This window comes from Lipotes vexillifer, unplaced genomic scaffold, assembly GCF_000442215.2.
Source record: "Lipotes vexillifer unplaced genomic scaffold, Lipotes_vexillifer_v1.1 scaffold1088, whole genome shotgun sequence".
Classification (NCBI taxonomy): Eukaryota; Metazoa; Chordata; class Mammalia; order Artiodactyla; family Lipotidae; genus Lipotes; species Lipotes vexillifer.
Genome location: NW_006779738.1, coordinates 1632225 through 1660208, shown reverse-complemented (window position 1 = coordinate 1660208; position 27984 = coordinate 1632225). Strand labels below are relative to the sequence as shown.

Genomic DNA, 27984 nt, shown 5'->3' with positions numbered 1-27984 from the left:
GACCATGTCTGGACCCCAGACCTCCAGACATCTCTTCAGGTTCACCCCTGCTCCCCGCTGGATGGTACCCCTGGCTCTCCTGTTTCCTCCCACCTGGATCCCACCTCTGAGAAGTCTTCGCAGCCTGCCCCTGCAGGGGGTCAACCGGCCTGGCTCCCCACCTCAGCTTCGCCCCAGGGCTCTGTCTCAGGCCACTCTCCACACCTGGTCCCCGAAACCCAACTTTCCCTTCATCTGGATGTGGAGGTGGAATCTGCAGGTAGACACGCTTCCCGTGGCACCTCTATTGGTGGATCGTTTGGAGCTGAGGAGCTGAGACTTCCACGGTATCTTTGCCCTCGGCTCACTGGGCGGGTGGAATATTCATTACGAATGCCAAAGCCACCCACGTCCCACCAAGGAAGGTGAAATAAACTTTCCCAGGGAAGTGAGACAGGGATGGTAGAATGACTGTGGGCCTCTGGGGTGGGCAGCCCTGGGTTTCTACTAGGTGCATGAGTCCACCATATGGCTTTGGGTAAATCATATAACTTCTCGGAGCCACAGTTTCTTCCTCTGTAGAATAGGAATGACTTCCAGCTTGCCAAGTATGGGGAGGCCCAATAGATGGGACTATTATTTTCTAAAGGGTCCTGATGACAAGACTCAGAGAATGAGGTTGTAGGAAGTAGGCATGTGACATAGAGGCTAGAAAATCATACCCCATCTTGTGCTGTTGCCTCAAGATGAAAGTCAAGGACTAAGGTCTAGGGGGTGATTTCCAACAGCTGGTTCAGATACTCTGGGGTTTGTAAGGCACTTTAACTTCTGGTCTTAAAGCTCTAAGGCCCAGGTCAGAGTCCTGGCCCTCGCAATGTCAGAACAGAACACTTTCTTCCTGCAAGGAGGCCCTCAGGGTTTAGATTATCCTGGATACAGGAGGACTCCTCAACCTTATCCTCAGTGAGTCTTCCCAAGATTAATTCCAGTTCATCCTGCCTCAAGTGCTTCGGCAGAGAGAGCTCCAAGCACTGTCAGGGGACAGGTAAAGAAGAGGGTCCTCTTCAAAGGTCTGCGCCCATGAGAGGTTAGCAAAGTACCGTATTGGTGGATGGAGGCCCAGCCTGTGGACTCAGCAGTTTAGACTCCTGAAGTTGGACTGTTAACTAACTCCCATGAGACAGGGACCATGGAACCAAGTCTGTGGGCCAAAGGGTTACTGGATTTTAAATTGCTACAAGTGGTCCAAATTTCTTGCTAGAAAACAGTAGCCCAGATTACACTGAACCAAACCAAGGACACACTGTTTCCTTGGGCCACTCCTGTCTTCTCTCACTTTTCATCGTTTCTAACATTCTTCTCTCCAGGGTCCTCTTTCCCCCAACTCCTTCAGCTCGCAAAGTGTGAAAGGGACACTCTTGGAGAATTGGGACCAAAAAAAATGTAGGGGAAATATACCCAGACAGAACAACCAGGAAAGGAGTCTCACTTCTCTTCCATCAAATATTCATGTCATTAGAGTGCGTAAGTGATCATTTTACACATTGTGTTCGCTCCAGCCTCATTGTGCCCCACCCTTGGTAACTGGGGAGGACCTTGCTGCAACATGGGTAGGTCCTAATGTCCCCTGCCCTGCCATCACCTTCACCTTTGCTTCTTTTTTTTTTTTTTTTTTGGCCACACCGCACAGCTTGTGGGATTTTAGTTCCCTGACCAGGGAATCGAACCCAGGCCCTCGACAGTGACAGCACCCCTCCCCTTTTTTTTTTTTTTTTTTTTTTTTTTTGGCCAAGCCGCTTGGCTTACAGGATCTCAGTTCCCCGACCAGGAATTGAACCCAGGGCCCATGGCAGTGAAAGTGCAGAGTCCTAACCACTGGACCGCCAGGGAATTCCCACACCTATGCTCCTATAATCCTCAAACCCTTTCTAGAAAAAGGCAGTTTGTAATTTAATTTTTTTAAATTTATTAATTTATTTATTTTTGGCTGCGTTGGGTCTTCATTGCTTTCCCTAGGCTTTCTCTAGTTGAGGTAAGCAGGGGTTACTCTTCGTTGCGGTGTGCGGGCTTCTCATTGTGGTGTCTTCTCTTGTTGTGGAGCACGGGCTCTAGGTGCGCGGGCTGCAGTAGCTGTGGTTCGCAGGCTCTAGAGCGCAGGCTTAGTGGTTGGGGTGCACCGGCTTAGTTGCTCTGTGGCATGTGGGATCTTCCTGGACCAGGGCTCTAACCCATGTCCCCTGCATTGGCAGGCACATTATTAACCAGTGCGCCAGCAGGGAAGCCCCTATAATTTAATTTTTTAAATCACGTTTTCCTTTATGTAAGACCATTTTTCATGCCAGAGCAATTTTCTTCTGAAGGAAGCTTAAGAACTTTACAACTCCAAACAATTTAGTTCTACCTTTTTCATTTTCAAAGTATACAAAGCATTTTTTTTCTTTTTCGTTCTTTATTTTTTTTAACATCTCTATTGGAGTATAATTGCTTTACAATGGTATGTTAGTTTCTGCTGTATAACAAAGTGAATCAGCTATACGTATACATATATCCCCATATCCCCTCCCTCTTGCATCTCCCTCCCACCCTCCCTATCCCACCCCTCTAGGTGGACACAAAGCACCAAGCTGATCTCCCTGTACTATGCAGCTGCTTCCCACTAGCTATCTATTTTACATTTGGCAGTGTATATTTTTAAGCAAAATATACAACACAAAGGAGATCTTTTCACTAATTTACACAAGAGGGGCCACCAGCACATCCAGCTGTGCTCCCATCAAAGGCTCCTAACCCCGCAGGCTGGCAATTTCCTACAATTCTCACCCTGCCTGTCAACTAGCAGGGGGTACAGGGTGGGAGGGAGGGGAAAGTTTTGGAAAGGACAGAAAATCAGGCTCAAAATGGGATTTAAAACCAATATGGAGGTTCCTTAAAAAACTAAAAATAGAATTCCCACATGACCCAGCAATCCCGCTGGGCATATACCCAGAGAAAACCATAATTCAAAAAGAGACATGAACCACAATGTTCACTGCAGCACTATTTACAATAGCCAGGTCATGGAAGCAACCTAAGTGCCCATCAACAGATGAAAGGATAAAGAAGATGTGGCACATGTATACAATGGAATATTACTCAGCCACAAAAAGGAACGAAATTGGGTCATTTGTAGAGACGTGGATGGATCTAGAGACTGTCATACAGAGTGAAGTAAGTCAGAAAGAGAAAAACAAATAACTTATATTAACGCATATATGTGGAACCTAGAAAAATGGTACTGATGAACCGGTTTGCTGGGCAGAAATTGAGACACAGATGTAGAGAACAAACGTATGGACACCAAGGGGAGAAAGTGGCGGGGGGTGGGGTGGAGGTGGTGGTGGGATGAATTGGGAGACTGGATTGACATGTATACACTAATATATATAAAATGGATGACTAATAAGAATTTTTAAAAAATTAATTACAAGGTGAGGTGGTGGGATGAATTGGGAGATTGGGATTGACACATATACACTACTATGTATAAAATGGATAGCTAGTGAAAACCTACTGTATAGCACAGGGAATTCTACTCAGTGCTCTGTGGTGACCTCCTAAATGGGAAGGAAATCCAAAAAAGAGGGGATATATGTATACGTATAGCTGATTCACTTTGCTGTACAGCAAAAACTAACACATTGTAAAGCAACTATACTCCAATAAAAATTAATTAAAAAAAATTAATTACAATTACATGTTCAGTTGGGGTTTTACTTTTCTAGCTCCTGCATTTCTGAAAAGAACCCTGAACTGTGACCTGGCATGGGCAGAGCCGAGGAACTGCCCTGAGATGCTGCCACCCAATGTGACATTGGTCCCCGAGAGACACCTGCAAGGCTGGTTGGGGCCAGGAAATGAGACAACGCGGAGAAGGGAGGTGATGCCAAGAAGGAAGGACAAAACGAGGGAAAGAAGCCACGTGTTACAAGGAGAGAAAAGGGCGGGGAGTGGTTTCACAGCCTCTAGTTACTTTAAGTTCTGAGAAAAAGATCACAAAGATGAATGATTCACAATAATTTTTCCTAACAACATGACAGGAGAGGGAGGGAGAACAGGAACGCTGGGTGAGCCAGGCTGAGCCTTTAGCCTAAGCCCAGCCCTGTTCCCCCTGACCGATGGGCAGGTGCATGGTGCCGTGCACTGTACAACTCGGGGTCCCAACCTGCCCATTCTCCATACAGGCCACGTATCACAGGGGGCAACTGTATCTACACATAAAGGTGATTTGCAGGCCAGCTGAGGCTCTTTTCCTTTGTGTCAGCATACTTTGCACATTCCAATTAACTAAAAGTTTGCACCCAGTGGAAAAGAGAAAGTCACAGGCTTGCAGAAAATGACAAACATGGAAATCCACAAAGCAGCCCCTCCCCTAATGGATACCCATCCTCATGGAAAGACAGTCACCTGTGGCCATCCACACACCCTGCATGAGCGCCCAGCCCCTCACAGTTGTCAGGACATAGAGCCGGCCTCCTAAACCATCCAGATTCTTTCCTCACCCTTCCCTGTTCTGACCTGACAGACATCGGTCCCAGCCTGGGCTTCAACCCAGGACATAGCTTTAACAAGGAATTCGGGGAGAGTGAAACTGACCAGTAAATTATCCAGTGAGGAGCCAGACTCTTTGTGTGAATGCATTCAGGCAGACTTGGTTTCACCCAGTGAGCCATCTCTCTATGAGGTGAGTCTCAAAGGAGCCAATTACAAGAGGCAAAAAGCCAAGCGGGATGGAACTGCACAGGGGGCCACAGGCAGGGGGAGAATCAGGAAACCTCGATGCCAGGTCTTGGTGGAACTTAATGATCTTCAGGTGGTTTTCACACTTGCTTCTGAGAAGGGGGAATCCATTATTCAAACAAAATCTTACTCAGAAATTGATATACAGGAAAATGAAATAGTCCTTGTATCCCCACTGGCAGATCCTGGGGCATCTCCAAGGGCTCCATTGGACACAGGAAGCCCATGATGCAGTCTAATCACCTCATTTTACAGGTGAGGAACTGAGGCTCAGAGAGGTTGTCTTCCTCAAAATCAAATGCCATGGGGTAGACGTTTGCCCACCACCTGTCTTGCACCCCACCCTAGCGCTTCCGTGAGGGTGGATCCCAGGAGAGACAGAAACTGAGGGCACAACATGCCTCACACACGTCTGCCCCAGGACTGTCCACGTCACCACCCAAGGGGTAAAGGATCCACCACCAAAGCTTGAGCCGAAATATAATGCAAATGGTGTTGCCACAAAAAATAGACCTTTGAATCTCCTTCGTCTCAAAAAGCAGAGAAGGAAGTCAGGCCAAATTCACAGAAATTCTTGTTCTCTATGGAAAAAAAAAAAAAAAGACAGAAGTAACTTTAGCAGAGCTGAAATCTCAGCTCTGTGCAAAGGGGACTGGCTGTCTCTCAGTTCACAGATGTTTGGGTCATACTCAAAATATGAGAACGGCCTGTTCCCTCCGCCCTCAAGACACCATCTCACCCTGGGACCTTGGCGGCCTCATCTGAATTTCAAGACAGAGCAAACAGAAAGCATGCTAGGGTTTAGTAAGCAGCGAGGAAAGGACAAGGAGATGGTTCACTGATGCAGTAAAAGAGGAATCTGTTTTAAATTGGGAAGAAATGTTGAGTTCAGACGGCTCCTTTAGCATGCTGCCCTCCAGACCTGGAAATCTCCAAGAATCTTTGAACTTGAAATTCTTGGAAGTAACAGGTCAAAGTGCAGCGGTCGGAAAAAGTGGGGAAATTTTTTTTTTTTTTTTTTTTTTTTTTTTTTTTTTTTTGCGGTATGTGGGCCTCTCACTGTTGTGGCCTCTCCCACTGTGGAGCACAGGCTCCGGACGAGCAGGCCCAGCGGCCATGGCTCACGGGCCCAGCCGCTCCACAGCATGTGGGATCCTCCCAGACCGGGGCACGAACCCGTATCCCCTGCATCGGCAGGCGGACTCTCAACCACTGCGCCACCAGGGAAGCCCAAAAGTGGGGAAATTTAAACAATCTGGCTCTTTGGAGTTGGCCCACCACCATCATCACCAAAGTCATCAAAAACCTAAAGCATAATTAGCCTAATGAATAGGCTTAGCTTCTAACTTTGAAAGGCTATGAAGTTATGCTAGTACTTGTGGCTTGTACAATGGAAATCCGCAAATAGAAAGGCTCCAAATGGAGTTTTAGACGTCAATCAGGAAGAATTCAATCTAAGGCAGGTAATGACACAAACACCTAGGTGTTCCCTCCGCGTGAATCCCAAGGCCGCTAATTATAAGGAGAAACATGTCTAACTGTTTGAATAGCTATTCAAAGAATAATGGAAAGAATTAAAAGGAATTTTATAAGAAGGGAAGGGTATTACCAGTGTAGACAGACAACACTGCTTATTCCTTGTACCTGTGACTCTCCAGGCAGTCGGAGGGAAGGAATGAAGTTTGATTCACCTTTGTAAACTGTCCTCCCCAACAGTACAGGGAACCTTCCATCTCAGCCAGGACAACTACCTGGGGCAATACCATTCACACAGGTGCTGACATACGTCATCTGAATTACTCGTTTTAAAAAGTCACCCACAGAACTTACCCACACACGTTCCCTCCTCTGAAAACCGGTAACCCTCCACACACTCGCATCGGAAGGTTCCTGGGTGGTTATTGCAGATTGCATGGCTCCCACACACCGAGGGCTGCTCTGAACATTCGTCAATATCTACAGCAAAAAAAATGTTTTTAAGACTTATTTATTGATTTATTTATTTTTGGCCTCGCCGCTCAGCTTGAGGGATCTTAGTTCCCTGACCAGGGATCGAACCCAGGCACCCTGCAGTGTAAGCGCCAAGTCTTAACCACTGGACTGTCAGGGAATTCCTCCTAAATTTTTGTTTGAATGCAGACTCTTAAAAAAAAAAACACCTCTTCAAACACCACTAAACATAATAAAATAGAAAGCATTTTGGCATGCAAATGGATCCACTTTAAAACACACCTTTTTACATTCCAAAAATGATGTTAAAGAAATCTTTTTTTCTGTGCATAATTTGAGTGATCCCAAGGCCCTCCTCCTAAATAAATGTGTACTCCCCACTCCCCGCCCAACCTGCCCTGCCTTTTGGAGTTAGTTGCCGAGCCTGGCGCCCACTAACATCAGATGGGCAAATACATGTTAGAAAGACGTGCAGACAAGTCTCCAGACTATGAACAACGTTCCTAAACTACGAAATATAATTAAATATGCTCTTGTTCAAAAATATTTCCTTTCTCCAACGATAGTGACAAAGGAAAGTGGGACCGTTTAAAGCCTAATTGTAAGTCTTGGAATGTTATCCTGAGCTTAATGCACTAACAGGAAAACCATTAACTCATAAGATTGTGAGTGATGCTCTCCCACAGGACAATACTGTGGCCATTGCATGGGGTGACTGGAACAAAGGAACGTATGCTCTGGAGCTGGACACAGCTAGGTTCAAATCCTGCCTCCTTTCCTTACCAGCTTGTGTGGTCCCAGGTAAGTTGCCTCACTACTCTGCCTCAGTTTCCCCATTGGTGAGTACTCACGCTACTATTCATCTTGAGGGGTTCTACTGAAGATTACAGAAAATGGATGTAAGCCTAGCCTGCTCGAGAAATGTACGTATTTGGGACTTCCCGGGCCATCCGGTGGTTAAGACTCCGTGCTCCCAATTCAGGGGGTACGGGTTTGATCCCTGGTTGGGGAACTAAGCTCCTGCATGCCGCGGGGTGTGGCCAAAAAATAAAAAGAAATTAAAAAAAAAAAAAGAAATGTACCTATTATTATTATCCTACACTACCAGCCACAGGGGTGTTCCGATTCTAGGAACATAGCCCTCAGGTGGCCACTGGCACTGGGGGCCAGTCTGTGGCTACCACTACAGGAAGGCTGGTTGGCCCAGGTAAGAAATCAAGCTACTCTGTCATCACCTGGGTCACCTTTCCACTGATGGATTGAAATAAATACGGTCACACAAGGTCCTTCTGTGCCGACCTCACTCTCAGAGGGCACAGGTACTTTTGGCATTTTTAGAACTCTTGGAGATGAGTGTGAGGAAGATTTCATAGTGGCTGAGACCACACAACCCCCTCCCATTCTCAGCTGCCCCTCCTCAACTCCATCATGTGAATCTTCCTCATGCTCCACCTCTGATGGCCAGTCCAGCCAGTCTCTTCACTGGCAAAAAGCCAGTGAGGCAAAAGCCCTGCTGGCTTTTTGGACTACATTGCACAAGACAGGCATTTTTGCCACTTCAGCCCCGTAGCTGGACCTATACTCAGAAAAAAACCCAAACCAAATGGCATTCAACTTTTGAAACTACACTGCAATATAAATTTCTGTGACGTGTTTAAGATACAAGATCTCGGGGCTTCCTTGGTGGCACAGTGGTTAAGAATCCGCCTGCCAATGCAGGGGACACGGGTTCGAGCCCTGGTCCGGGAAGATCCCACATGCCACGGAGCAACAAAGCCCGTGAGCCACAACTACTGAGCCCACGTGCCGCAACTACTGAAGCTTGTGTGCCTAGAGTCCGTGCTCTGCAACAAGAGAAGCCACCATGGTGAGAAGCCCACGCACCACAACAAAGAGTAGACCCTGCTCGCTACAACAAGAGAAAAGTCCACACACAGCAAGGAAGAACCAACACAGCCAATAAATAAATAAATAAATAAATAAATAAATAAATAAAAGATACAAGATCTCATATCACTTATATGTGGGATCTAAAATTTGGCACAAATGAACCTATCTACAAAACAGAAACAGACTCACAGACATAGAGAACAGACTTGTGGTTGCCAAGGGGGAGGGGGGAGGGGGGAGGGAGAGGGGTGGACTGGGAGTTTGGGGTTAGTGGATGCAAACTATTACGTTTAGAACAGATAAACAACAAGGTCCTACTGTATAGCACAGGGAACTATATTCAGTATCCTACGATAAACCATAATGAAAAAGAATATAAAAAAAGAACGTATATATGGGTATAACTGAGTCACTTTGCTGTACAGCAGAACTTAACACAACACTGTAAATCAACTATACTGCAATTAAAAAAAAAAAAAAAGCTACAAGATCTCAGACCAGAGGATGGCTCCAGGCACAGCTGGAAGGTTACAGAACAAAGCCCCTCCCAAGGCAGCCTCTTAACGAGCTGGAGCTGGGATGGGGGTGGAGGGATATTCAGCAAGTGTGGACTTTCCAGCTCCATCCACCAGCTGCTGCTTCAACAACATGGGAGAAAAAGATCATTCTGCTTCACTGTGTCTGCACTACAGCTCTCAGAGGACACTACAGTCCAGATGTCTGGACACGCTGTGCAAACTGCAGGGATCCACGGCTGAGGTTCAACTGCCAAAGCACAAGAGCACAGAGCAGCAGTTTTCAATCAAAGGGACAGAACACAATCACCAGGGGAAATTTTCCAAGCTTCATTCCACCCCTAGAAGGTTTATGGAAAGGGAAACTGCGTGTTTCAAGAAAGCTTCTTAGGTGATTGGAAGGATGCTCATCCTGCACACCCTACCTGGAGAACCACGGCAAACAGGACCTGGGGGCCCGTAGGATGAGGGAGGGGATGGTCCCCTAGCACTACCCTCACCTCCATGCAGGCCTACACATAAAATCCAAGCTGGGCGACTCCTTTTCTTTTAGAGCAAAACCCTAGCCATTTCCCGGCTATTATTTCATGGTCCTTACAGTTTGGAAATTCTTCCTAATGCCTAATTTAAACGCTCCCTTCTGTAATTGGAGGCTAGGACTCTAATCCATTCTTTAGTAGAAACAGTGAACTAGTGATAACTGTTCCTTATAAAAAATTACAATATCTGCTTGAAGATTATTGTTCTTATTAGTCATGATCTGGTCAACGTCTTCACTGGGAAGAGGTTTCCTTTCACATTAATCATTCCCTAACCCAACAGGAAAATCCTGGATTATTCTTGTAATCACTGCTTCCTTTTTGACTTTTTTTCAGAGTGGCTACTTTTCAACAACTCTAAGTTTCTCTAAAATGTGTCCTTTTCATAAACACCAGGCTCTTATTGGAGAAGAGTCTCAGGATTTATTTGTTAAATGCCTCGTGCACACTTAATGAGAGACTGTGCAAAACCCTCTCTTACAGCCTCCCAACTGAGAAATATAGGGAAGCCATTCTGTCAGGCACCAGAGCTCTTGTGATTCAACTGGAAATCTCCAACTTAGCTTGCAGGGTCACTCTGCAGTGTCTAATCAAGCCCAGCCTTATTTTGAATGTCATCTATCATTATATCAACGCTACACACACTGAATGACAAAGGCTCACCCTCATTCTCTTCAGAGGCACTTTCCAGGTCAAAATAATATGTGAAGTGATCTGCTTAATGCAATTTCCTATCAACAGCCCAGTGTCTCAATGCATTAACACTACGAGACTTATTCTCGTGACCCAGAACAGAAAGTAGCCTGACTAGGAATATACCCACATTCCGTGGTGCAAATCTGCCAGGGCAAAAGCAAGTGCGCACAAACACCTGTCTTCCTGGGCCAACACATCGGAGAGGTTTCCACAATAGCAACAGATTCCATCCATAAAGCATGGCTGGTTGTGCCTTGGGGAAATGAAGCAAGCAGTCCCACCACAAGCTCAGGCACCAAAAGCAGAATTAGCCAGAGGTTATGGGTCAGCAGGTTGGGGTAGCTCCATGTTTTACTAATACAGTAATTCCCCTACATACGAATGAGTTCCATTCCGAGAGTGCGTTTGTAAGTCCAATTTGTTCGTAAGTCCAACAAACTTAGCCTAGGTACCCAACTACCACAAGCATCTATATACCGCTGATTTTACGCGCATGCTTCCAGACATCTGGGCTTGAAATAAAGATACTGTACTACTGTACTCTATACAGTACTGTACAGTAAAGTACACAAAAGCACAACCACTTACAGAGGATGCACGCACGTGACAATGTACACCAGACACATGAACTAACTTACATGACTGGACATGAGAATGCACATTTGCAGCTTTGAAGGTTCGCAACTTGAAGGCTTGTATGTAGGGGACTTACTGTATTCAGTTGGCTTATGAAGCTGAAGCAGAGATACATAAAGACTAAGGAGGTATAGGCTTCTGCTGGAGAAATGGGGGCACCTCATCCCTTCGTGGTGTCCATCACCCATCACCATGGCCTGGGAGGTCTCTGCTCACACACACACAGTATCACAGTTTCAAAGTGGCCTGAGCCAATTTAGCCATTCAAGACTGTTGGGCTCTTTGGGAAAACACCAGGGGAACTCTGACGATCAGAGGTGAGTAGGAACTATGTCCCCTGCCCAGTGGTATGTTACAAGGGAAGCGAGTCTCAGATTGAATTCTACCACACGGACAAAGTCATCAGCAAGCTGGCTAAACAGTTGTACAAGCTGTTCCTGTAAGCCCAGTCCCTGCTCTCCATCCTTTCAGACGTTCCAATGAGCACCTCACATAAATTTCACTCTGAAGTAAATGCAGCAATATCCCAGCAGCAGGATCTGCTAACCTTCACGTGAAATCAGCACACTAAAGCTGCCATTCATTGGAGGCATCCAATGGATTCAATTCAATGGATTACGGACCCAAGGCATCGTTCCCAAATTCCAAGGCTGCTGGGCTCCCCAGATTCTTATGCCCCAGTCATTCAAGGGGGCTGCTCATCATTCTGGCCAAAAAGACATGTGCACACCACCCATTTCACTAGGGAAGCTTACTTCTAGCACTCCTTACGTTTGCTGGTGAGCCTCTGTGGCAGGTTTAGGAAGCTCTGACATTCCTAGCCTAGTTGCCTCTGCTGTATGGACTCTTCATTGAGTCAGGAGTCAACTAACCGCCTTTTGGCAATGGATTAAAATTTAGTAACAAACATAAATATCAAGCCGTCTACATGAAAGTATTTAAAGTGAAATTATAAGTAATAAAATAAGTACAATGAAGACAGGATAATATATGCACTTGAGTCAGAGACTCAAGGTCCAACGTTCCAATGTCCCCGGCTCATCTGTAAAAACAGGAATAGACCTCCCAGCCATTAGGATGGCCGCTATCCAAAAAACAAAACAAGTGTTGGCAAGAATGCGGAGAAACTGCAGCCCTTGTGCACTGGTGATGGGATATAAAATGGTGCAGCTGCTGGGGAAGACGATATGACGGTTCTTCGAAAAAATCACACACAAAATTGATGTGACCCAGCAATTCCTCTTCTGGGTATATCCCCAAAAGAGTTGAAAGCAGGGTCTCAAACAGATATTTGTACCCCATGTTCACAGCAGCATAATTCACAACAGAAAAAGAATTGAAGCAACCCAAGTGCCTATAGACAAATGAATGGATTAAAAAGAAAAAGGAGTATGTGTATACAATGGAATATTTTGTAGCCTTCAAAAGAAGGAAAATTCTGACCCAGGCAACAACATGGATGAACCTTGGGGCCACTATGCTAAGTGAAATAAGCCAGATACAGCAAAGGACAAATACTGTATGATTCCACCTACATGAGTTACCTAGAATCATCAGATTTGTAGAAAGTGTTATAGAATGGTGGCTGCCAGGGGCTGGCGGTAGAGAGGAGGGATGGGAAGTTGTTATTTAATGGGAATAGAGTTTCAGTTTTGCAAATGAAAAGAGTTCTGGAGATGGATGGTGGTGATGGCCACACAACAATGTAAATGTACTTAATGCTACTGAACTGTACACTTAAAAATAGTTAGAATGATCAATTTTATATTATGTGCATTTTACCACAATTAAAAATAATTTTTAAAAGACAGAAATGAAAGAATCTATCTCATTAGAGTTGTTGAATTAAATCAGTTAGTGTTTATGAAGCACCTAACACAACAATGCCTGGGTACGTCGCAGTTGTAGTCATATTATGTGTGTTATAAACAGCGCTGACTTTCCCCTCCTTTAAGCCCATGTATTCTCGACGGGAAGTGGAGTGTGGCCTTATAAATTCTACTCTGTTGCTTAGAGTCAGGGCATCTGACCAGATGAAGGAAGGGCCAGGACCCCTAACATCACCGAGGGAACACTGAGCACGGGGCTTCAACAACTCAGCGTGACCATCAGTGTTTATCTCACCGGTGCTGCCTCTTCCTCGCCCCTCTGCTGTGCAGGATCTGTTTCTGCAGCCCCCCACCCCACTGCCCACCACCACCAAGTCAGAGTGGACGGCTGTACCGTAGCAGGTCTGTCCGTCTCCCCGGAAGCCGATGGAACACTCGCAGGTGAACTGGGTCCCGAGGCCGGGGCGACAGGCTGCATTGCTGTCACACCCATGAGTGCCGATGTAGCAAGGATTCTGAAGGGCATCAGGGGAGCCGTCTGTGAAGGCAGAGACATTGAAACCCAGTGAGGATTCAGAAACTCTTATTCCTCCAAAATCTCCAGAATTGCTTTCTGGCAGGACTGATGGCCAGAAAACCCGCCGACTCCTGAGCCACCTGGGGGGTCACGTGATCAGCAAACTACATCCCTTTGGACATTTGTCTGTTTTTTGTAAATAAAGTTTTACTGGAAACCAGCCACACCCATTCACTTGCATACGGTCCTTGGCTACTTTTGTGCTACAGTCACAGAACTGAGAGAGACTGCACGGCTGGCAAACCCTGAAATATTTATTGATACTGTCTGGCCTTTTAAGAAAAATTACGCCAACCCCTGATGCCTGGAGCTACAGCTGTCAAAGGAAGGAGACAGACACCTGCCCTCCTTCTGCTTTATGGAGCTGAGGACAAACCCGACTAGCTGGAGAAGTGACCTGGGTACAGAGGGAGAATCAAAAATAACTGAAAAAGAGAAAGACCTTCACACGTAGACCCCAAATATACAGAACCCCTAGGGCTTAAAGATTTGGATGATGTGAGACCTGACACTGGGCTGTCTCACTAGCTGCAGCTCCTTCCACGCAGCCAGAAGCACCCCCAGACTAGACCCCCCACCTCTCGCAATGTGCCATCCCCGGGCAGAAAGCTCGTTGTAGGCTCCGTGCCTGACTTTTAGCAGATTTGATTTGGATTTCCCCAGGCCTTGAGCACACAGTGAGTATCAGAGTGTTTTAAATGCCTGGCCATCAATAGGCACATGAAAAGATGCTCAACATCACTAATCATTAGAGAAATGCAAATCAAAACTACAATGAGGTATCACCTCACACCAGTCAGAATGGCCATGATCAAAATATCCACAAACAATAAATGCTGGACAGGGTGTGGAGAAAAGGGAACCTTCATACACTGTTGGTGGGAAGGTAAATTGATGCAGAACAGTATGGAGGTTCCTCAAAAAACTAAAAATAGAACCACTATATGGTCCAGCAATCCCACTCCTGAGCATATATCCAGACAATTCAAAAAGATACATGCACCCCTAGCAGCACTATTCACAATGGCCAAGACATGGAAACAACCTATGACATGGAAACAACAACAAATGAACTTATCTAGGAAACAGAAATAGACTCACAGACATAGAGAACAGACTTGTGGTCGCCAAGGGTGTGGGGGAAGGACAGGGATGGATTGGGAGTTTGGGGTTAGAAGATGCAAACTGTTATATATAGAATGGATAAAGAACAAAGTCCTGTTGTATATAGCACAGGGAACTATAGTCAATAACCTTCAATAAATCATAATGGAAAAGAATAAAAAATAAAATAAAAATAAATGCCCAGCCATAGGCAGCTGCAGCCCTTGGATGGTCTACTCTCTAAGGTAACTCAAGGATTATCATTCTTCTCTACCCCAAATGGAATAATGAGGAGGCCTTAGGTTAGCAGAACAGAGACGGGTAGGTTTTCTAAGAATCATAAATGATGAGACATTTATTTCTGTCAGGAGCTATTTCAGCATAACTTTCTTCTTCTTACTGAGAGTAAGAGACAAAAAACAACATGTCAAAAGCACCGAGAGAGCCGTGCAGGCAGACACACACACACAACGCCCAGTCTGAGCTGCCACCTCTTACCCCTCACAGGACCGAGAGAGTTGCTCAGAGCATAGCGCAAGATCCTCTCCTCCTGGTTGTACAGGACAAACACGCTGTCCACTGAGAGCTGCTGGGTGCTGGGCAGGGCCGGCCGGGAGCCGTCGTGGACGCACTCCTGGAAGGTGATGGTCTGGCGCCACTGGTAAGTGTGGACGTGAGAAGGGGCAGTGCCATCCCGCTCGGGTTCCATCACTGTGTACTCCCGGGTGGAGGATGATGTGATCACTGGATGCGGGAGGGAAGCAGGGAGACAAGGCAGGGACACAAAGGAGAGATCTTGAGGATACAAGAGGCTTAGTCAAGGGCTCTAAAACCATCAGCAGTATCCTCTACCTATACTGCTACCAGATGAGAGATCGGACGGAACAGGATACATAAACTATTTATTTGAGCACTGGGACTCATTCTGCCACCTAGATTTCCCATACTATTATTGATGTTATTTGCATTAGAAATAGTTACTGCTTTTTCTCATCAAGTGCTTCTCTATAAGTTCCGAAGTCACCCAGAACCAACCCAGAGTATAAGGTCTGATGGAAAGAGCATGGACTTGGAGGGAGAAACATCTGAATTCACACCTTGACCCTTCGCTCACAAGGTGTGTGATCACAGACCAGTTACTAACTTCTTTACCCTCTGTTTCCTTTCTGACATGGGTTGGGGTGAGGATGAGATAATGTATGTAAAATTTCTGGAATCAAGCAGGCTAAATAATACTCTTATTAAGACACACTACCATTTATGGAGCATTTATCACGTGACTAGCAGAGTGCTAACTGCTTTTTATGGGTTATCTCACTTAGGATTCAATAAATAGAGACTGCTATAAATAACCCTAGATTAAATGGTTCTCTGATATATAAAAATGGACACTAATAGGTTTCAGTAGCCAATTTCTATAAATTACTAAAGAGCTGTGAGCAGATCTCAATAGAGAAGGGCAAGTCTTCCCCACTTAGAAGACAGCTCGCTTTTCACCCATACAATGAAAATCTCAACTTCCTATTTTAAAAAAAGTATAAAAGACTCTTTATATCTGTGTGCTCTGTTGTAGTTCATAATCAAAGCCAGAGGATACATAAAAGATTAGTGTAAGCTGCCTCCTGTCCAGCTCCCATGTGCCGGGCTGCCAGAAACACCATCTGGTCGTAGCCTGACTTGCAGACCGGGGTGCTGCGGCTCCTTGCACCTCCTACTCACCCACTCGTTTTCCCCAGGAGAGGCGGAGCAAGCCACAGAGCCATGGTAATTGGTACAACCATTCTGGATGGCCATTTAATAAAAGCCTTTAAAGAGTCTCCATTGTTTGACTCGGCACTTCTATTTCTAGGAATTCGGTCAGAAAAGAATCAGAAATGTGGTCAAGGTTTATGATGAAGATGATTATTTCAACTCATTATGAGAAGGAAAAATTGGAAATAACCTAAGCTTTAGAAAAGAGAATGGTTTACATTGATAGCCATACAATAGAATGGTAGAGATTCATTAAAAAGTGTTTGCAAAGCCTATCTAATGCAACTATCAAGTATTCATAATTTGATGCTAACCGGAAAAGTGAAGATACAATAACGTGGTATGACTGAAATTATGTAACTAGAAACTATATACTTGACTGTAGAGTATGCAGGAGTATTGCATCAATGTTAAATTTCCTGATTTTGATGAGTGTACTGGGACCGTGTGAGAGGATGTTCTTGTCCTTAGGAAGAACAGGTGAAATATTTAGGGAATGAAGGATCACGGTGCCTACAACTTACTCTCCAAAAAAACCCCATATATATATATGTATGTATGCGAGAGAGAATGATAAATAAATGTAGCAAAATCTTAACAACTGGTGAGGCTGGGTAAATGATATGTGGAAACTGCTATTTTCAACTTTTCTGTAAATTTGAAACTTAAAAAGTACATACAGATGTATATTATAATAAAATTATATTATTTTGAAATTATATAATATGATGAGATTTTATGTTGGGATATTATTTGTGTTGGTATATATACATATGTTGGGATATTTTTTTTTTTTTGCGGTATGCGGGCCTCTCACCGCTGTGGCCTCTCCCGCTGCGGAGCACAGGCTCCGGACACGCAGGCCCGGCGGCCATGGCCCACGGGCCCAGGTGCTCCGCGGCACGTGGGATCCTCCCGGACCGGGGCACGAACCCGCGCTCCCTGCATCGGCAGGCGGACTCCCAACCACTGCGCCACCAGGGAAGCCCCGGGATATTTTTTATATGGAAGGAAAAGGCTGAAAGGAAATACACTTAATCTAATAATAATTGTGTCCTGGTTTTAAGTCTGTAAGTTATGCTTATTTTCTTTTCTGCCCTTAATTCTCTCCAATGAGTGTGCACGATATCTATTAGAGAAAAGGTGATTTGTATAAGGTACCCCCTGCACTTCCCTCTCCGAAGGCCAGGAGATAGCATGAGCTCAGGGCTGGAGCCTGTGGGTGGCGCTGGCCCAGGACGCAGCACTGGCCCGGGACGCGGCGCTGCAGCTCACCCTGGTGGGAGTAGTGGTAGAGCTCCGTGTAGGGCTCGATGTGCACGGAGGAGCCAAAGGTGATCTGCGGCACTCGGCCCTCCAGCTCCGTGTCGATGGTCAGGTGTCCGTGCTCGTCAATACCGCTGAACTGCTGCTTAATGAACAACTTGTCCGGGTGCCCCACAAAGGTCACCTCAGCCTGGCGGGTGAATTCGCCCCCTGCAAAGCAAGGTCAGTCTGTCACGTTGCTGTCAAGGAAGCCACCCTCATGCCCACCCTGGGCTCACTGTGGGGACAGGCTCACACCTCCTCTGCAGATGCTTTAGTGTGGTTAGTAGAAATGGGGCTGTTGACACCAAGGACAGAACTGGGACATCCATATGGCCCAACTGAGTCACGCGCAAGAAACAGAAGCTGCCTGCCAGCTGCAAACCAGCATCTGAGATGGGTGGGCTCATGGCTTGTGCTGGAAAAAGCAGGGGACAGGAGTTGGACTCCCAGCTGTGCTGGGTACTGGTTGGGTGAGCTTGAACAAGTTACTTAACCTCACGGAGCCTCCATTTCCTGATGATGAAAAAGGGATACAATCTGTCTTAGGGAAATTAGATAAGTACGTTAAAACGTCCTCTGCCAAACACCAAGCGCTCCAGGACGTCAGCTGTGGGAATGACTACTGTAACAGCTAAGCCCTGGTCAGGATGGGCCAGTTGTTCAGGGCAAACTATCACCAGGCCCAGAAACCATCCTAGGAGCACATACTAAGGTGCTGGCTCAGGACCTCCCCTTGGTCTGGGCAGGGAGGCAGCCCCCAACAAGCAGGAAAAAATACCCCCCCTTCCTTCCAGCTTCCTCCCTTTGCCACCTTTGCAGACTCCCGATAACACGGCTGGCAGCTATTTCATGATATGTGAAAAGTATATGAAATTTACACTTCAGTGCCCATGAATAATTTCATTCCAACACAGACATGATCACTCATTTGCATATTATCTTTGGTGCTTTCGCTCGACGACGACGACGACGACAAAGTTGAAGACAGTCCCCTACATACGGATGAGTTCTGTTCCGAGAGCGCATGCGTAAGTCCAACAAAGTTAGCCTAGGTACCCAACTAGCACAATCGGCTATCTAGGACTGTACTGTAATAGGTTTACAATACTTTTCACACAAATAATACATAAAAAACAAACAAACACAAAAATAAAGAAAACATTTTTAATCTTACAGTACAGTACCTTTAAAAGTACAGTAGTACCAGCTACATCACCACTGCTTTTACGCTTGCTTCCAGACATCCTGGGCTTGAAATGAAGATACTGTACTACCGTACTCTATACAGTACTGCACAGTAAAGTACACAAAAGCACAACCACTTGTAGAGGATGCACACACGTGACAACGTACGCCAGACACGTGAACTAACTTAAGTGACTGGACATGCAAACGTAGGTTCGCATCTTTGAAAGTTCGCAACTTGAAGGTTCGTATGTAGGGGACTTACTGTAGCTGTAACAGGGCCCGAATAGCCTAAAATATTTAGGCAAAGCTTAAAATATTTACTAAATGGCCCTTTGCAGAAAATGTTGGACAACTCCTGCTTTATAGCCCCCAGGTCCCAGGCAGATATCCAACTGATAACACAGGGGCAGTTAAGAAGGACCATTGTAGTAACAAAGATTTGCTGCTGTAGGGAATTTGTAAAGACTCCCTCCGCCTCCCTGAAGTTGATGTAAGTTACAAAGGACCATCCATTTAAGTCAACCCATATTCAAGGCAACACCAATATGAAATGCTGTGCAGCCAAGGAGTAGGATCTGTGGATCTGGCCGCAAAGCTCAACTACGTCTGCAAAGGGAAGAGCATGTGTTTGCAAGACAGCCTGAACATCGTTATGATACTCAGGGTACACATGCCTGTGGCAGAGGGAGAAAAAACATTGGGCCATAAATAAGGTATTTTATACCCTTTTCAAATATATATCCTCACCTTTCTTAAAATGTCCACATTTCAGGAAGTTAGGTATTTATGCTCTGTAACTTTGGGAGGGGTGTCTATGCAAAGCCTACAGACCCTGCTCTCAGCAGTTTTTTCACAATAAAGCCGTGGCTGAAGCTCCAGTGAGGCTAGGGGTGTTGGAGAAGGCAGGTCTAGGTAGTCAGAGGCAGCGGCTATGTACCTATGCCCCAGAACAGCAGGCTCCAGGCCCTGGGAGCGGCCAGAGATGAAGGATGCAGACTCCTCCAGCCAAGCAGTTCCAGGAAAGGGCCTCCAGCACAGGGGGGCCAGCCTCAGCACAGCATGGGAGAGGCCACCACTGCTTCAGGGAAGCATCTCCTCTGCTCCCACCCACCAACAATCTGCCCACATGTCCCCTAAAGACTGAACTTTCCCCGACGGGACACGGTCTCTAAGCAGCTCCAAGGAAACTCAGCTTTCCTAAGACTCGTGAGGATTATGCTTATCAGGCTGACTTTACCAGCTAGAAATGACAGGTTCCTTTTCTCCAAGCAGATACCGAGGAAATGTCAAATATCAGTTTCAGATTAGTTGGGAATTTGGAGGCAGGCTGGATAAATAGAAGAAGCCCCAGACTTTGGGTTGTGAGGATATAGGAGCAAACATCATTTGCTCGGCCTAAATCTAAATCTCCACCCTGAAATCGCTCCCTGATCAAAATGCAATTCTAGACAGTCTTAGTTAATGTATATTAATTGAAAAACTTCTTGATAATTTTACCTCAACACCTTATTTCCAGAGCCACAAAATGCTTATCGGTAAGTTACTTGCAGACATGGAGTTCCCTTTCCATTCACCCCAGCCCATTAATTTTAAGGTCTGATGTGAGTTACCTGTGATGCTAAACCCATTCTTGAATCCATCTTGCTCCACGGCAAACATCCATCCAATGATGCCTCCAATAGGGGCCAGAGGAAGCAGAGAGTACCCGATGGTCTCAGGAATGGTGCTGATGGCTGTGTAGGAGCGCCCATGGTTCATTACCACGTAGGAGTGGAGGTCGGTGTTCTCAAAGACAATGGGAACTTGGCTGTTCCCCACAAAGACCTTCCCTTTCACCTTGCCGTTAACTCTCTGGGGGGTACCTGAGTGAGAAACAAAGAAAGCAGACAGCGCTTCAGAATAGAATAGTATGTCTGGTAGGATCTGTACCTATAAAAGCAAAGAGCCAAACAGTGCTGGGGTAAAGGGCTTTGGGGTAAGTGAAAGCAACTGTTCTTCCCAAAAAGGCAGTTCCTATGGCTGTGTCTATGAGCCTTACAAATTCCAATTTCTTCCTCTCTCCCACGCTGATGGATAATGGACAGCAGAAAAGTGAGACCCATTGTTGGATGGAGGAACGTCTGAGGCAAATAAAACGATCTCATAGAACAGTATCATGGGTGGTCTAGAACTAGGTGACATAAATGTCTCACTTTTGAGAGTATCAGGGACAGAATTAGTCATTTCACTGGGACAGCAGGGCTAAACTGGATGGGACATTTGGTTGCCTGATCTGTAACACATCTTAAAGAGCATCTCCGACTCAAACATAGGACTGCCAGTCTGAGTCCTGGACCTTCACTCAAGCCAAGCCAGACAGAAGTGGCCACAGCGGATATCGCAAGCCACACAAATACGCCCTCTGACCCAGAACCAGCTTGTGGGCTGGGGTGTGTCTGTTGTTGATTGCTCCATTTAGCTAACTGGGAAAGATGTGAAACTTACCATGGCATATTTAAAAGCTTTCTTCATAAATTGCTAAATAGGATATGTATAGGACACCATTTTTGAAAATCACATTAATAATAAAAGTTGGCATACACTTAGGAACAAATATCTGAAGAGATGTACACAAAACTGCTACCAGTGGCTAACTCAGGGCGATATGGTGAACTTTCATTTTCTATACTATATATCTCTATAATGTTCAAATATTTATAACTTGCATATATTTATTATTGTTTAATCAGGAAAAGATAAGCTCTCAAGAAATTAAGTTGTTCTTGTATTTGAATAAGAAAATTGAAGGTTACCACATGACCCAGCAATTCCAACTCCTAGGTATATACCAAGAGAACAGAAAACATATGTCCACACAAAAACTTGTACACGAATGTTCTTAGCAGCCTTATTCATGACAGCCAAAATGGGAAAGCACCCAAATGTCCATCAGTTGATGAATGGATAAACAGAATGTGGTATATCCATGAAATGGATATTATTTCACTAGAAAAAAGGAATGAGGTACCTGATACATGCTAAAACATGGATGCACCTTGAAAACATCATGCTAAGTGAAAGAAGCCAAACACAAAGGTCCCATGTTGTAAGATTCCATTTATATGATATATCCAGAACAGGAAAACCCGTGTTGACAGACAGTAGATTAGCTGTTGACAGAGACTAGGAATGAGGATAAATTGAGGGTGACTGCTAAGAGATCCAGGGTTTCCTTCTGGCGCGATGAAAATGCTCTAAAATTAGAGGTAATAGTTGCACAACTTAGTTAATATACTAAAAAGAACCAAACGGTATACTTAGTGAGTGTGTTACTTATATCTTTAAAAAAAAAAAAAAAAAAACTGAAGGAAGAGGTAAGTAAGTCACCTTGGACTGTTCGGGTTTAATGTAGAAATTCTATCACTTACTGATTGTGCATATCGTGTTTCTCTTCCTAGATTATAAATGTCTAGAGACAAGACTTTCACACCCAACTCCCTGGCTCCGTCTTAGCAGAGGTTTCTGTGCACAGTAAGTTCTCAGTTAAGTTTGTAGAATAACCTGAGACAAACGAGCCCTCATCTGAGCATGGTCACCAGTGTTCCGAAGACTTTCTGCTGTGTTCAATATGCCTTAGCTGCTAAACAGGGTCACTGAGGGACTTCCCTAGCGGTCCAGAAGTTAAGACTCCACGCTCCCACTGCAGCGGGCATGGGTTCCATCCCTGGCCAGGGAACTAAGACCCTGCATGCCGTGTGGTGCGGCCCCCAAAAATAAAATAAAATAAAATATAAAATAAATAAAATAAACAGCTTCACTGACAAGCCAAGGCAGACTCGACACAGAGTATTTCTGCAAATAAACTATGTCATTACACTGGGGGATGCTGTGAAGTTAGAAGACTAATATCAAAAAATGCCTCCCCCAAACAATTAGAAACAAGCAGGAAAGCCAAGGGTAGGAAACCAAATTTTTTCCACCAAACTTGGAGCTAGAAAACTATTTCAAAAGTAGCAAGACTCCAAAAAATATTTAAACCACAAAACTATGACAGGGCGTGTACAGAAGGTCAAAAAACGTAACCGAGCAATCTGTCACATCTGAGCTTCCTGCCAAATGCAACCTATCAGCATTTTCAGTCTGATATTTGGCACAGAAAGAGCTAATGAGATTGCTCTTTGAGAAGAAAGGTTCACTGTAGATTTTGGAAGCTGCTCCCAGGGTGAGAGAAATATAAAAGCCAAGCCTAAAACAAAGCAGCAAAGGTACACCATCCCTGGGGTGGTGGGCTTTGGAAGAAAACAGACAACACATTTATAAACGTTAAAAACATCCCCCCAAATTAATATGCAACGTATACAAAATTTTCTTTCGTTGCTGCAGATAGTATTTAACTATCTAACTGTGACCTAGGAGGGAACTTTTTTATTTTAGCAAATTAAAATAACTGATTTAACTTTAGCTATGGCAGGGGATCTGAAAAACAGAAAAGCATTCCTCCAACTGAGTTTTATTTAGTTGTATTGTGTGTAGCAGTTAAGGTTCCTCATTAAACACATGAGGAAAATGACAGGTGACAAGTGAGGTGACTTGGCATCTGAAGGAACAAATGTTCAGTATGGTCGGTTTGGGTTTTGTTTTAATTCTGGTTTATGGCCTCAGGTTCCCATAGGTCTCCCTCTCTAAATAAACTCTCATCCGGACCCTCTAGACTTTTGCAGAGAAGATTCTTCTGACCATCTGAGAATGTCAGGACTGGTTGGTCCTTTTCCGGGAGCAGAGCTCAGAACTGATGCCAGCCCACTGACGCCAGCTGAGTCCATTTTGGAGTGGGCCCACAATGGGTCTGGGCTCCAGAGTTAGCTGTGATGCACCCGTTATGCTCCTCTATCACCATGTTGGGATGCCAGGGGCATGAGGACAGGTCTTTACCCGCTACATACTTTGGTTTCCACCAGCCCACTGTGGCCTTGCTGGAGTTGAACCACCATTAGGATAGTCTGAGTGATGCCAAAAGAAAAGGTTTGAAAGAAACGGAGGAAAATGAGGGGCACTGACAATTCGTGGTCCAGGCTGCATAATTTCAACACTTCAGCCTTTGTCTTACGCTATAGGGACAGTTGTGAAGATGGGCTCCCAATGGCCGTCATTTCAGAGATGGAGAAACAGCACAGGAAAGAAAGAGACCTACCCTTATTAGAAAAAAAGGACACTCCCCAGGACCACACCCCCAGTAGAAAAATACAGGCAAGAACGGGGAATGAGAGATTAACTATCATTGCCCGACTGAAAATACCACCCCCGTTTAGAGATCTGGGTAGATTTCAAAACAAGCACCAAAACAAAAACTCCACTCCTCCCCCTTTCTCCCCCTTCAAAGGGAACAGACAGAAGCAAAGTACCTTCTGCAACACACTGCCGGCCGTTCCCCGTGTAGCCGGAAACACAGCTGCAACAGAAACCGGTGGCAAAGTCCCTGCACTCTGCGTGCACAGAGCACTGGTGTCTGTTGTTGGCACACGTCTGGCGGGAATCTGTGTTGTAGCTGAAAACTGCTTGGAGAGAACACAGCACACCTGTAAGCGCTTCACAGGGCTCTGGACCAGGAGGCTTTCTGACCCTACGCCCTCAGCTGTGCAAGACTTGACATCTGCTCAGGCAGTTCAGACCCAGGGCTCTCTACCTGTAGCCACTTAAATAGTATAGTGGTTCCATTATTCAAACCACCAAGGCAAACGGGTCTAAAGGAAGTTTGAGAAATCACAAGGGTGAATTCTTTAAAAATGCTATAATCCAATGTCCTCAGTATCACGGAATCAATATTAAGTGACTGCCACCCAATGTCAATCTTAATATGGCATCCATCTAATGTCGTCAGATCCGCTTCACATTTTGGGCAGGAGGGACCTTAAAATTTTTAAAAATTATCTTTTATTGTGGTAAAATATCTATAACATAAAGTGCCATTTTAACAAGCTTAAAGTATTTTTTAAAAATTTTCACCCTTGGGCTTCCCTGGTGGCGCAGTGGTTGAGAGTCCGCCTGCCGATGCAGGGGACACGGGTTTGTGCCCCGGTCCGGGAAGATCCCACATGCTGCGTAGCGGCTGGGCCCGTGAGCCATGGCCACTGAGCCTGCGCGTCCGGAGCCTGTGCTCCGCAACGGGAGAGGCCACAGCGATGAGAGGCCCGCGTAACGCAAAAAAAAAAAAAAAAAAAATTGACCCTTTCTTCTCACCGGGGGATAAATCCTAAGCTCTTGAGTCAAAAGCTAGTTAGAAATAATTCCTCAGTCATACCTGGTCTAAAAGCCTTTGACCCAAGAAACAAGAAGAATTTCTCCCTATTTTAAATGTCTCCCTCCCAGGTTCATTTTATTGGATGATGAACTAGCTCATTAAACTCAAAAATCCAGAGCAAATTAATTTGGGATGAAGTTCAAAAACACAAAAGGGGATGAACTTTTACAGGGGATAATGACCCACTTTATAAATGACTGTTATGAGTGAAGAGAAAAGTGAAGTTTAATTCCAGGTAGATTCCATGAGTCCTACATACCCAGAAGGGAATTCCCTGTATGTATAAAGATGGCGTTTGGAGCTGAAAATACTTGGGCCCTGAGCTGAACGCATGTGACGCTACTGATTGCTTAAGCCCAGCTCCCAGTGGGTCTGTTATGGTCGACGTATCTGTGGGTGACTATTCAAATCACACCAGGAATGCACTGCTGGCTACAGAAGACTGACCTTTCTAATAAAAACAGTGAAATAACTAGGATCGAGGGCAGAAAAACATCTCTTTTAAACACAGTCGGGGTTCAAATCTAGGCTTTTCTTTTTACTAGTACCAAGGAATATACTACCATAAGTTGCTGGGGCTAGCTATGCTCTCATTTAAGTGATGGCTTCACAAATGAGAATTTCAGAGACATGTATGTGGGGTGAAAGCAGGATGAGACTCAAAACTCACCCTGAAGGTAAACATATGTGCCGGTAAACATATGCAATCCATCTTGAGGCGACCACTCTGAGGCCCAGCTATAAGAGCTGAGTGCGCCGTGCTAGGTGTCAGCATTACCCCAGCAAATCCGGGGTGCCATGTGTATAAAGGGAGCCCTGAGACATGAACCACGTACTCATCATGTCACTAAGGGCAGCTTCTCCGTTTCTGTGCCTCAGAGGTAAGTAAGCACACTACCCCGGCCACCAGATACTGTCCATGCTTTGGGATACTCGATAAGAACAAACATCCGACTATGGCTACGAGACAAATCACAAGTAAGGAGAAATAAAAATGGGTGAATAATGTGGAACTGAGTAGATGTTTTGAGGGCCTTATGATAACTTCATAGCTGAAGCAGTCGGGCATCACAGTAAACATCATTTAAAGGCCTGGACCGTCCCCTTGATAGGAATCTTAATGGATTATAGGTCAACCTGAAGGGCAAAAAAATAATGAACACAGTCTAGTTCAAATGTTTTTTATAAGACAAATCAAAGCATGCTGGGGTTCCAGTGGTTTTCCCTGAAAATGTAGCAAAAATCTGATATAATACAGTTGATTAGAAGATATTGTACTTTAAAACCATCCTCAAAAAGGGGATCTACTTATTTTGTAGTTTTAAATGTTCACAAACTAACTCTGAAACTGAAAGGGCCCGGGAGGAAAAATCATCAACCATCCTCCTTCCAAAACCAAGAGGAAATAAATTTCAAAGATAAACCGTGTCAATAGCCAAAAGAACTTCTAAAATGTTTTTTCAGGTGGGTGAATATACTACTGATCTCAGAAGTCACAAATAAGGAAGGAAATCTGACTATCAAAATAATTCTAAAGCACTTTTCTCTTTAAAACAGAAAAAAGAAAGAAAGAATAATAGAAGACTTGAAAGAGGACATGTTCTATAGTTTCCATAACCCCAGCCCTAATGGCCAGATCCCTTGGAGTCTCTGAAGCCTTCGGGCCCATCGACCAATGCTCTGTAGCTGTGAGTTCCACCCCTCCTTCCCCAGGCGCTCATACTTACAAACCACCAAATAATGCGCACAGCTGACACCCCGCCAGCAATGCTCCCCTGTCTGGAAACCCAAGTATCCAAGAAGGTACCACCTGCAACATAAATGACCTTACCAACTCCTGTTTCCTCAACTTCATCCACATCTATGACCTGTGGTTGCTGCTGGGGAAACCTCTCCACTGGCAGCTGGAAAGATCTGGTCCGCTCCGTGGGAGGTCCAGGGGGTCTCTCAGTAGCCAGGCGGCGGGGGGGCAGGTCACTGGGCACGTTGTATGTGCCAGTGTCTCCCCTTCTCCGGGCCTCATAGGGGAAGGATGTGGTGCCCGTGTCCTCCAGGCTCAGAGGTGTCACCGAGTCATAATCCTCATCATCATACTCTGCTCCATCGTCCAATCCCAGGTTCACGTCCGAGGGCACCACGCCACTGGCCGTGGCCGGACTCCCAATCTCAAACACCCAGATGCCCTGCTGCCCAGAGTTGCTGCTCCTAGGGGGAAGGACAGGCTTCTTGGAAACAGGCCAGCAACCCACAAACAGCCCCCAGCAACCAAGCAGAAGGAGCCCTGGGGATCCGTGTCAATCTGAAACCCAACGCCTGCTTCTGCCCACAGCCTCGGTGGAGGATGAGAGAGCAGATGCAGTTCTGTCTGGTCATCACTGAGCTGAGACCATCCAGGGGGATACGGTGAGGCTGTATCCAATGGGCACAGCCCTAGCAAAGGCTTAGTCTCGGCCACTCGAGAGGCAGGCTTCAGGGACATTTTCAGGCCTTAAAATGCAATTTATAGGAATCACTGGTCATGTGCTTTACCATATAAGCAACCTGTTGACTGGAGTCATCCATTTTCTCAGTTATTCTCTTTCCAGGGCATGGTGTGATATGATAAGAAATATGTATTTGGTCCTTGTCTCTGGTTCCGGCATATAATCCCTAAAATCCCTGTTATCTCTGGAGTGATGAGTGTCTTTTTGTATGCTAATAAGATGGCTGGTGGCTGGGGACCCTGGGTAGCTTCAGGATGGGGGCTGGTCACCAGGAAGAATAAGGCTTGGGGCTTCCCTGGTGGTGCAGTGGTTGAGAGTCCGGCTGCCAATGCAGGGGACACGGGTTCATGCCCCGGTCCGGGAAGATCCCACATGCCACGGAGAGGCTGCGTGTCTGCTGCGCATCTGGAGCCTGTGCTCCGCAACGGGAGAGGCCACAACAGTGAGAGGCCCGTGTACCGCAAAAAAAAAAAAAAAAAAAAAAA

At 45.5% G+C, this 27984-nt stretch overlaps 1 protein-coding gene across 1 annotated transcript in view; it reads right to left on the bottom strand.

The window, feature by feature from the left end:
• The window catches only part of NID1 (nidogen 1), a 94801-nt gene that overhangs the window by 39211 nt on the left and 27606 nt on the right, over positions 1 to 27984 (bottom strand). The window contains 7 exon segments of the mRNA XM_007452942.1: positions 6586 to 6711; positions 13205 to 13348; positions 14990 to 15235; positions 17519 to 17719; positions 20350 to 20601; positions 24121 to 24270; positions 26848 to 27221. Coding sequence (XP_007453004.1) covers positions 6586 to 6711; positions 13205 to 13348; positions 14990 to 15235; positions 17519 to 17719; positions 20350 to 20601; positions 24121 to 24270; positions 26848 to 27221 — 1493 coding nt within the window.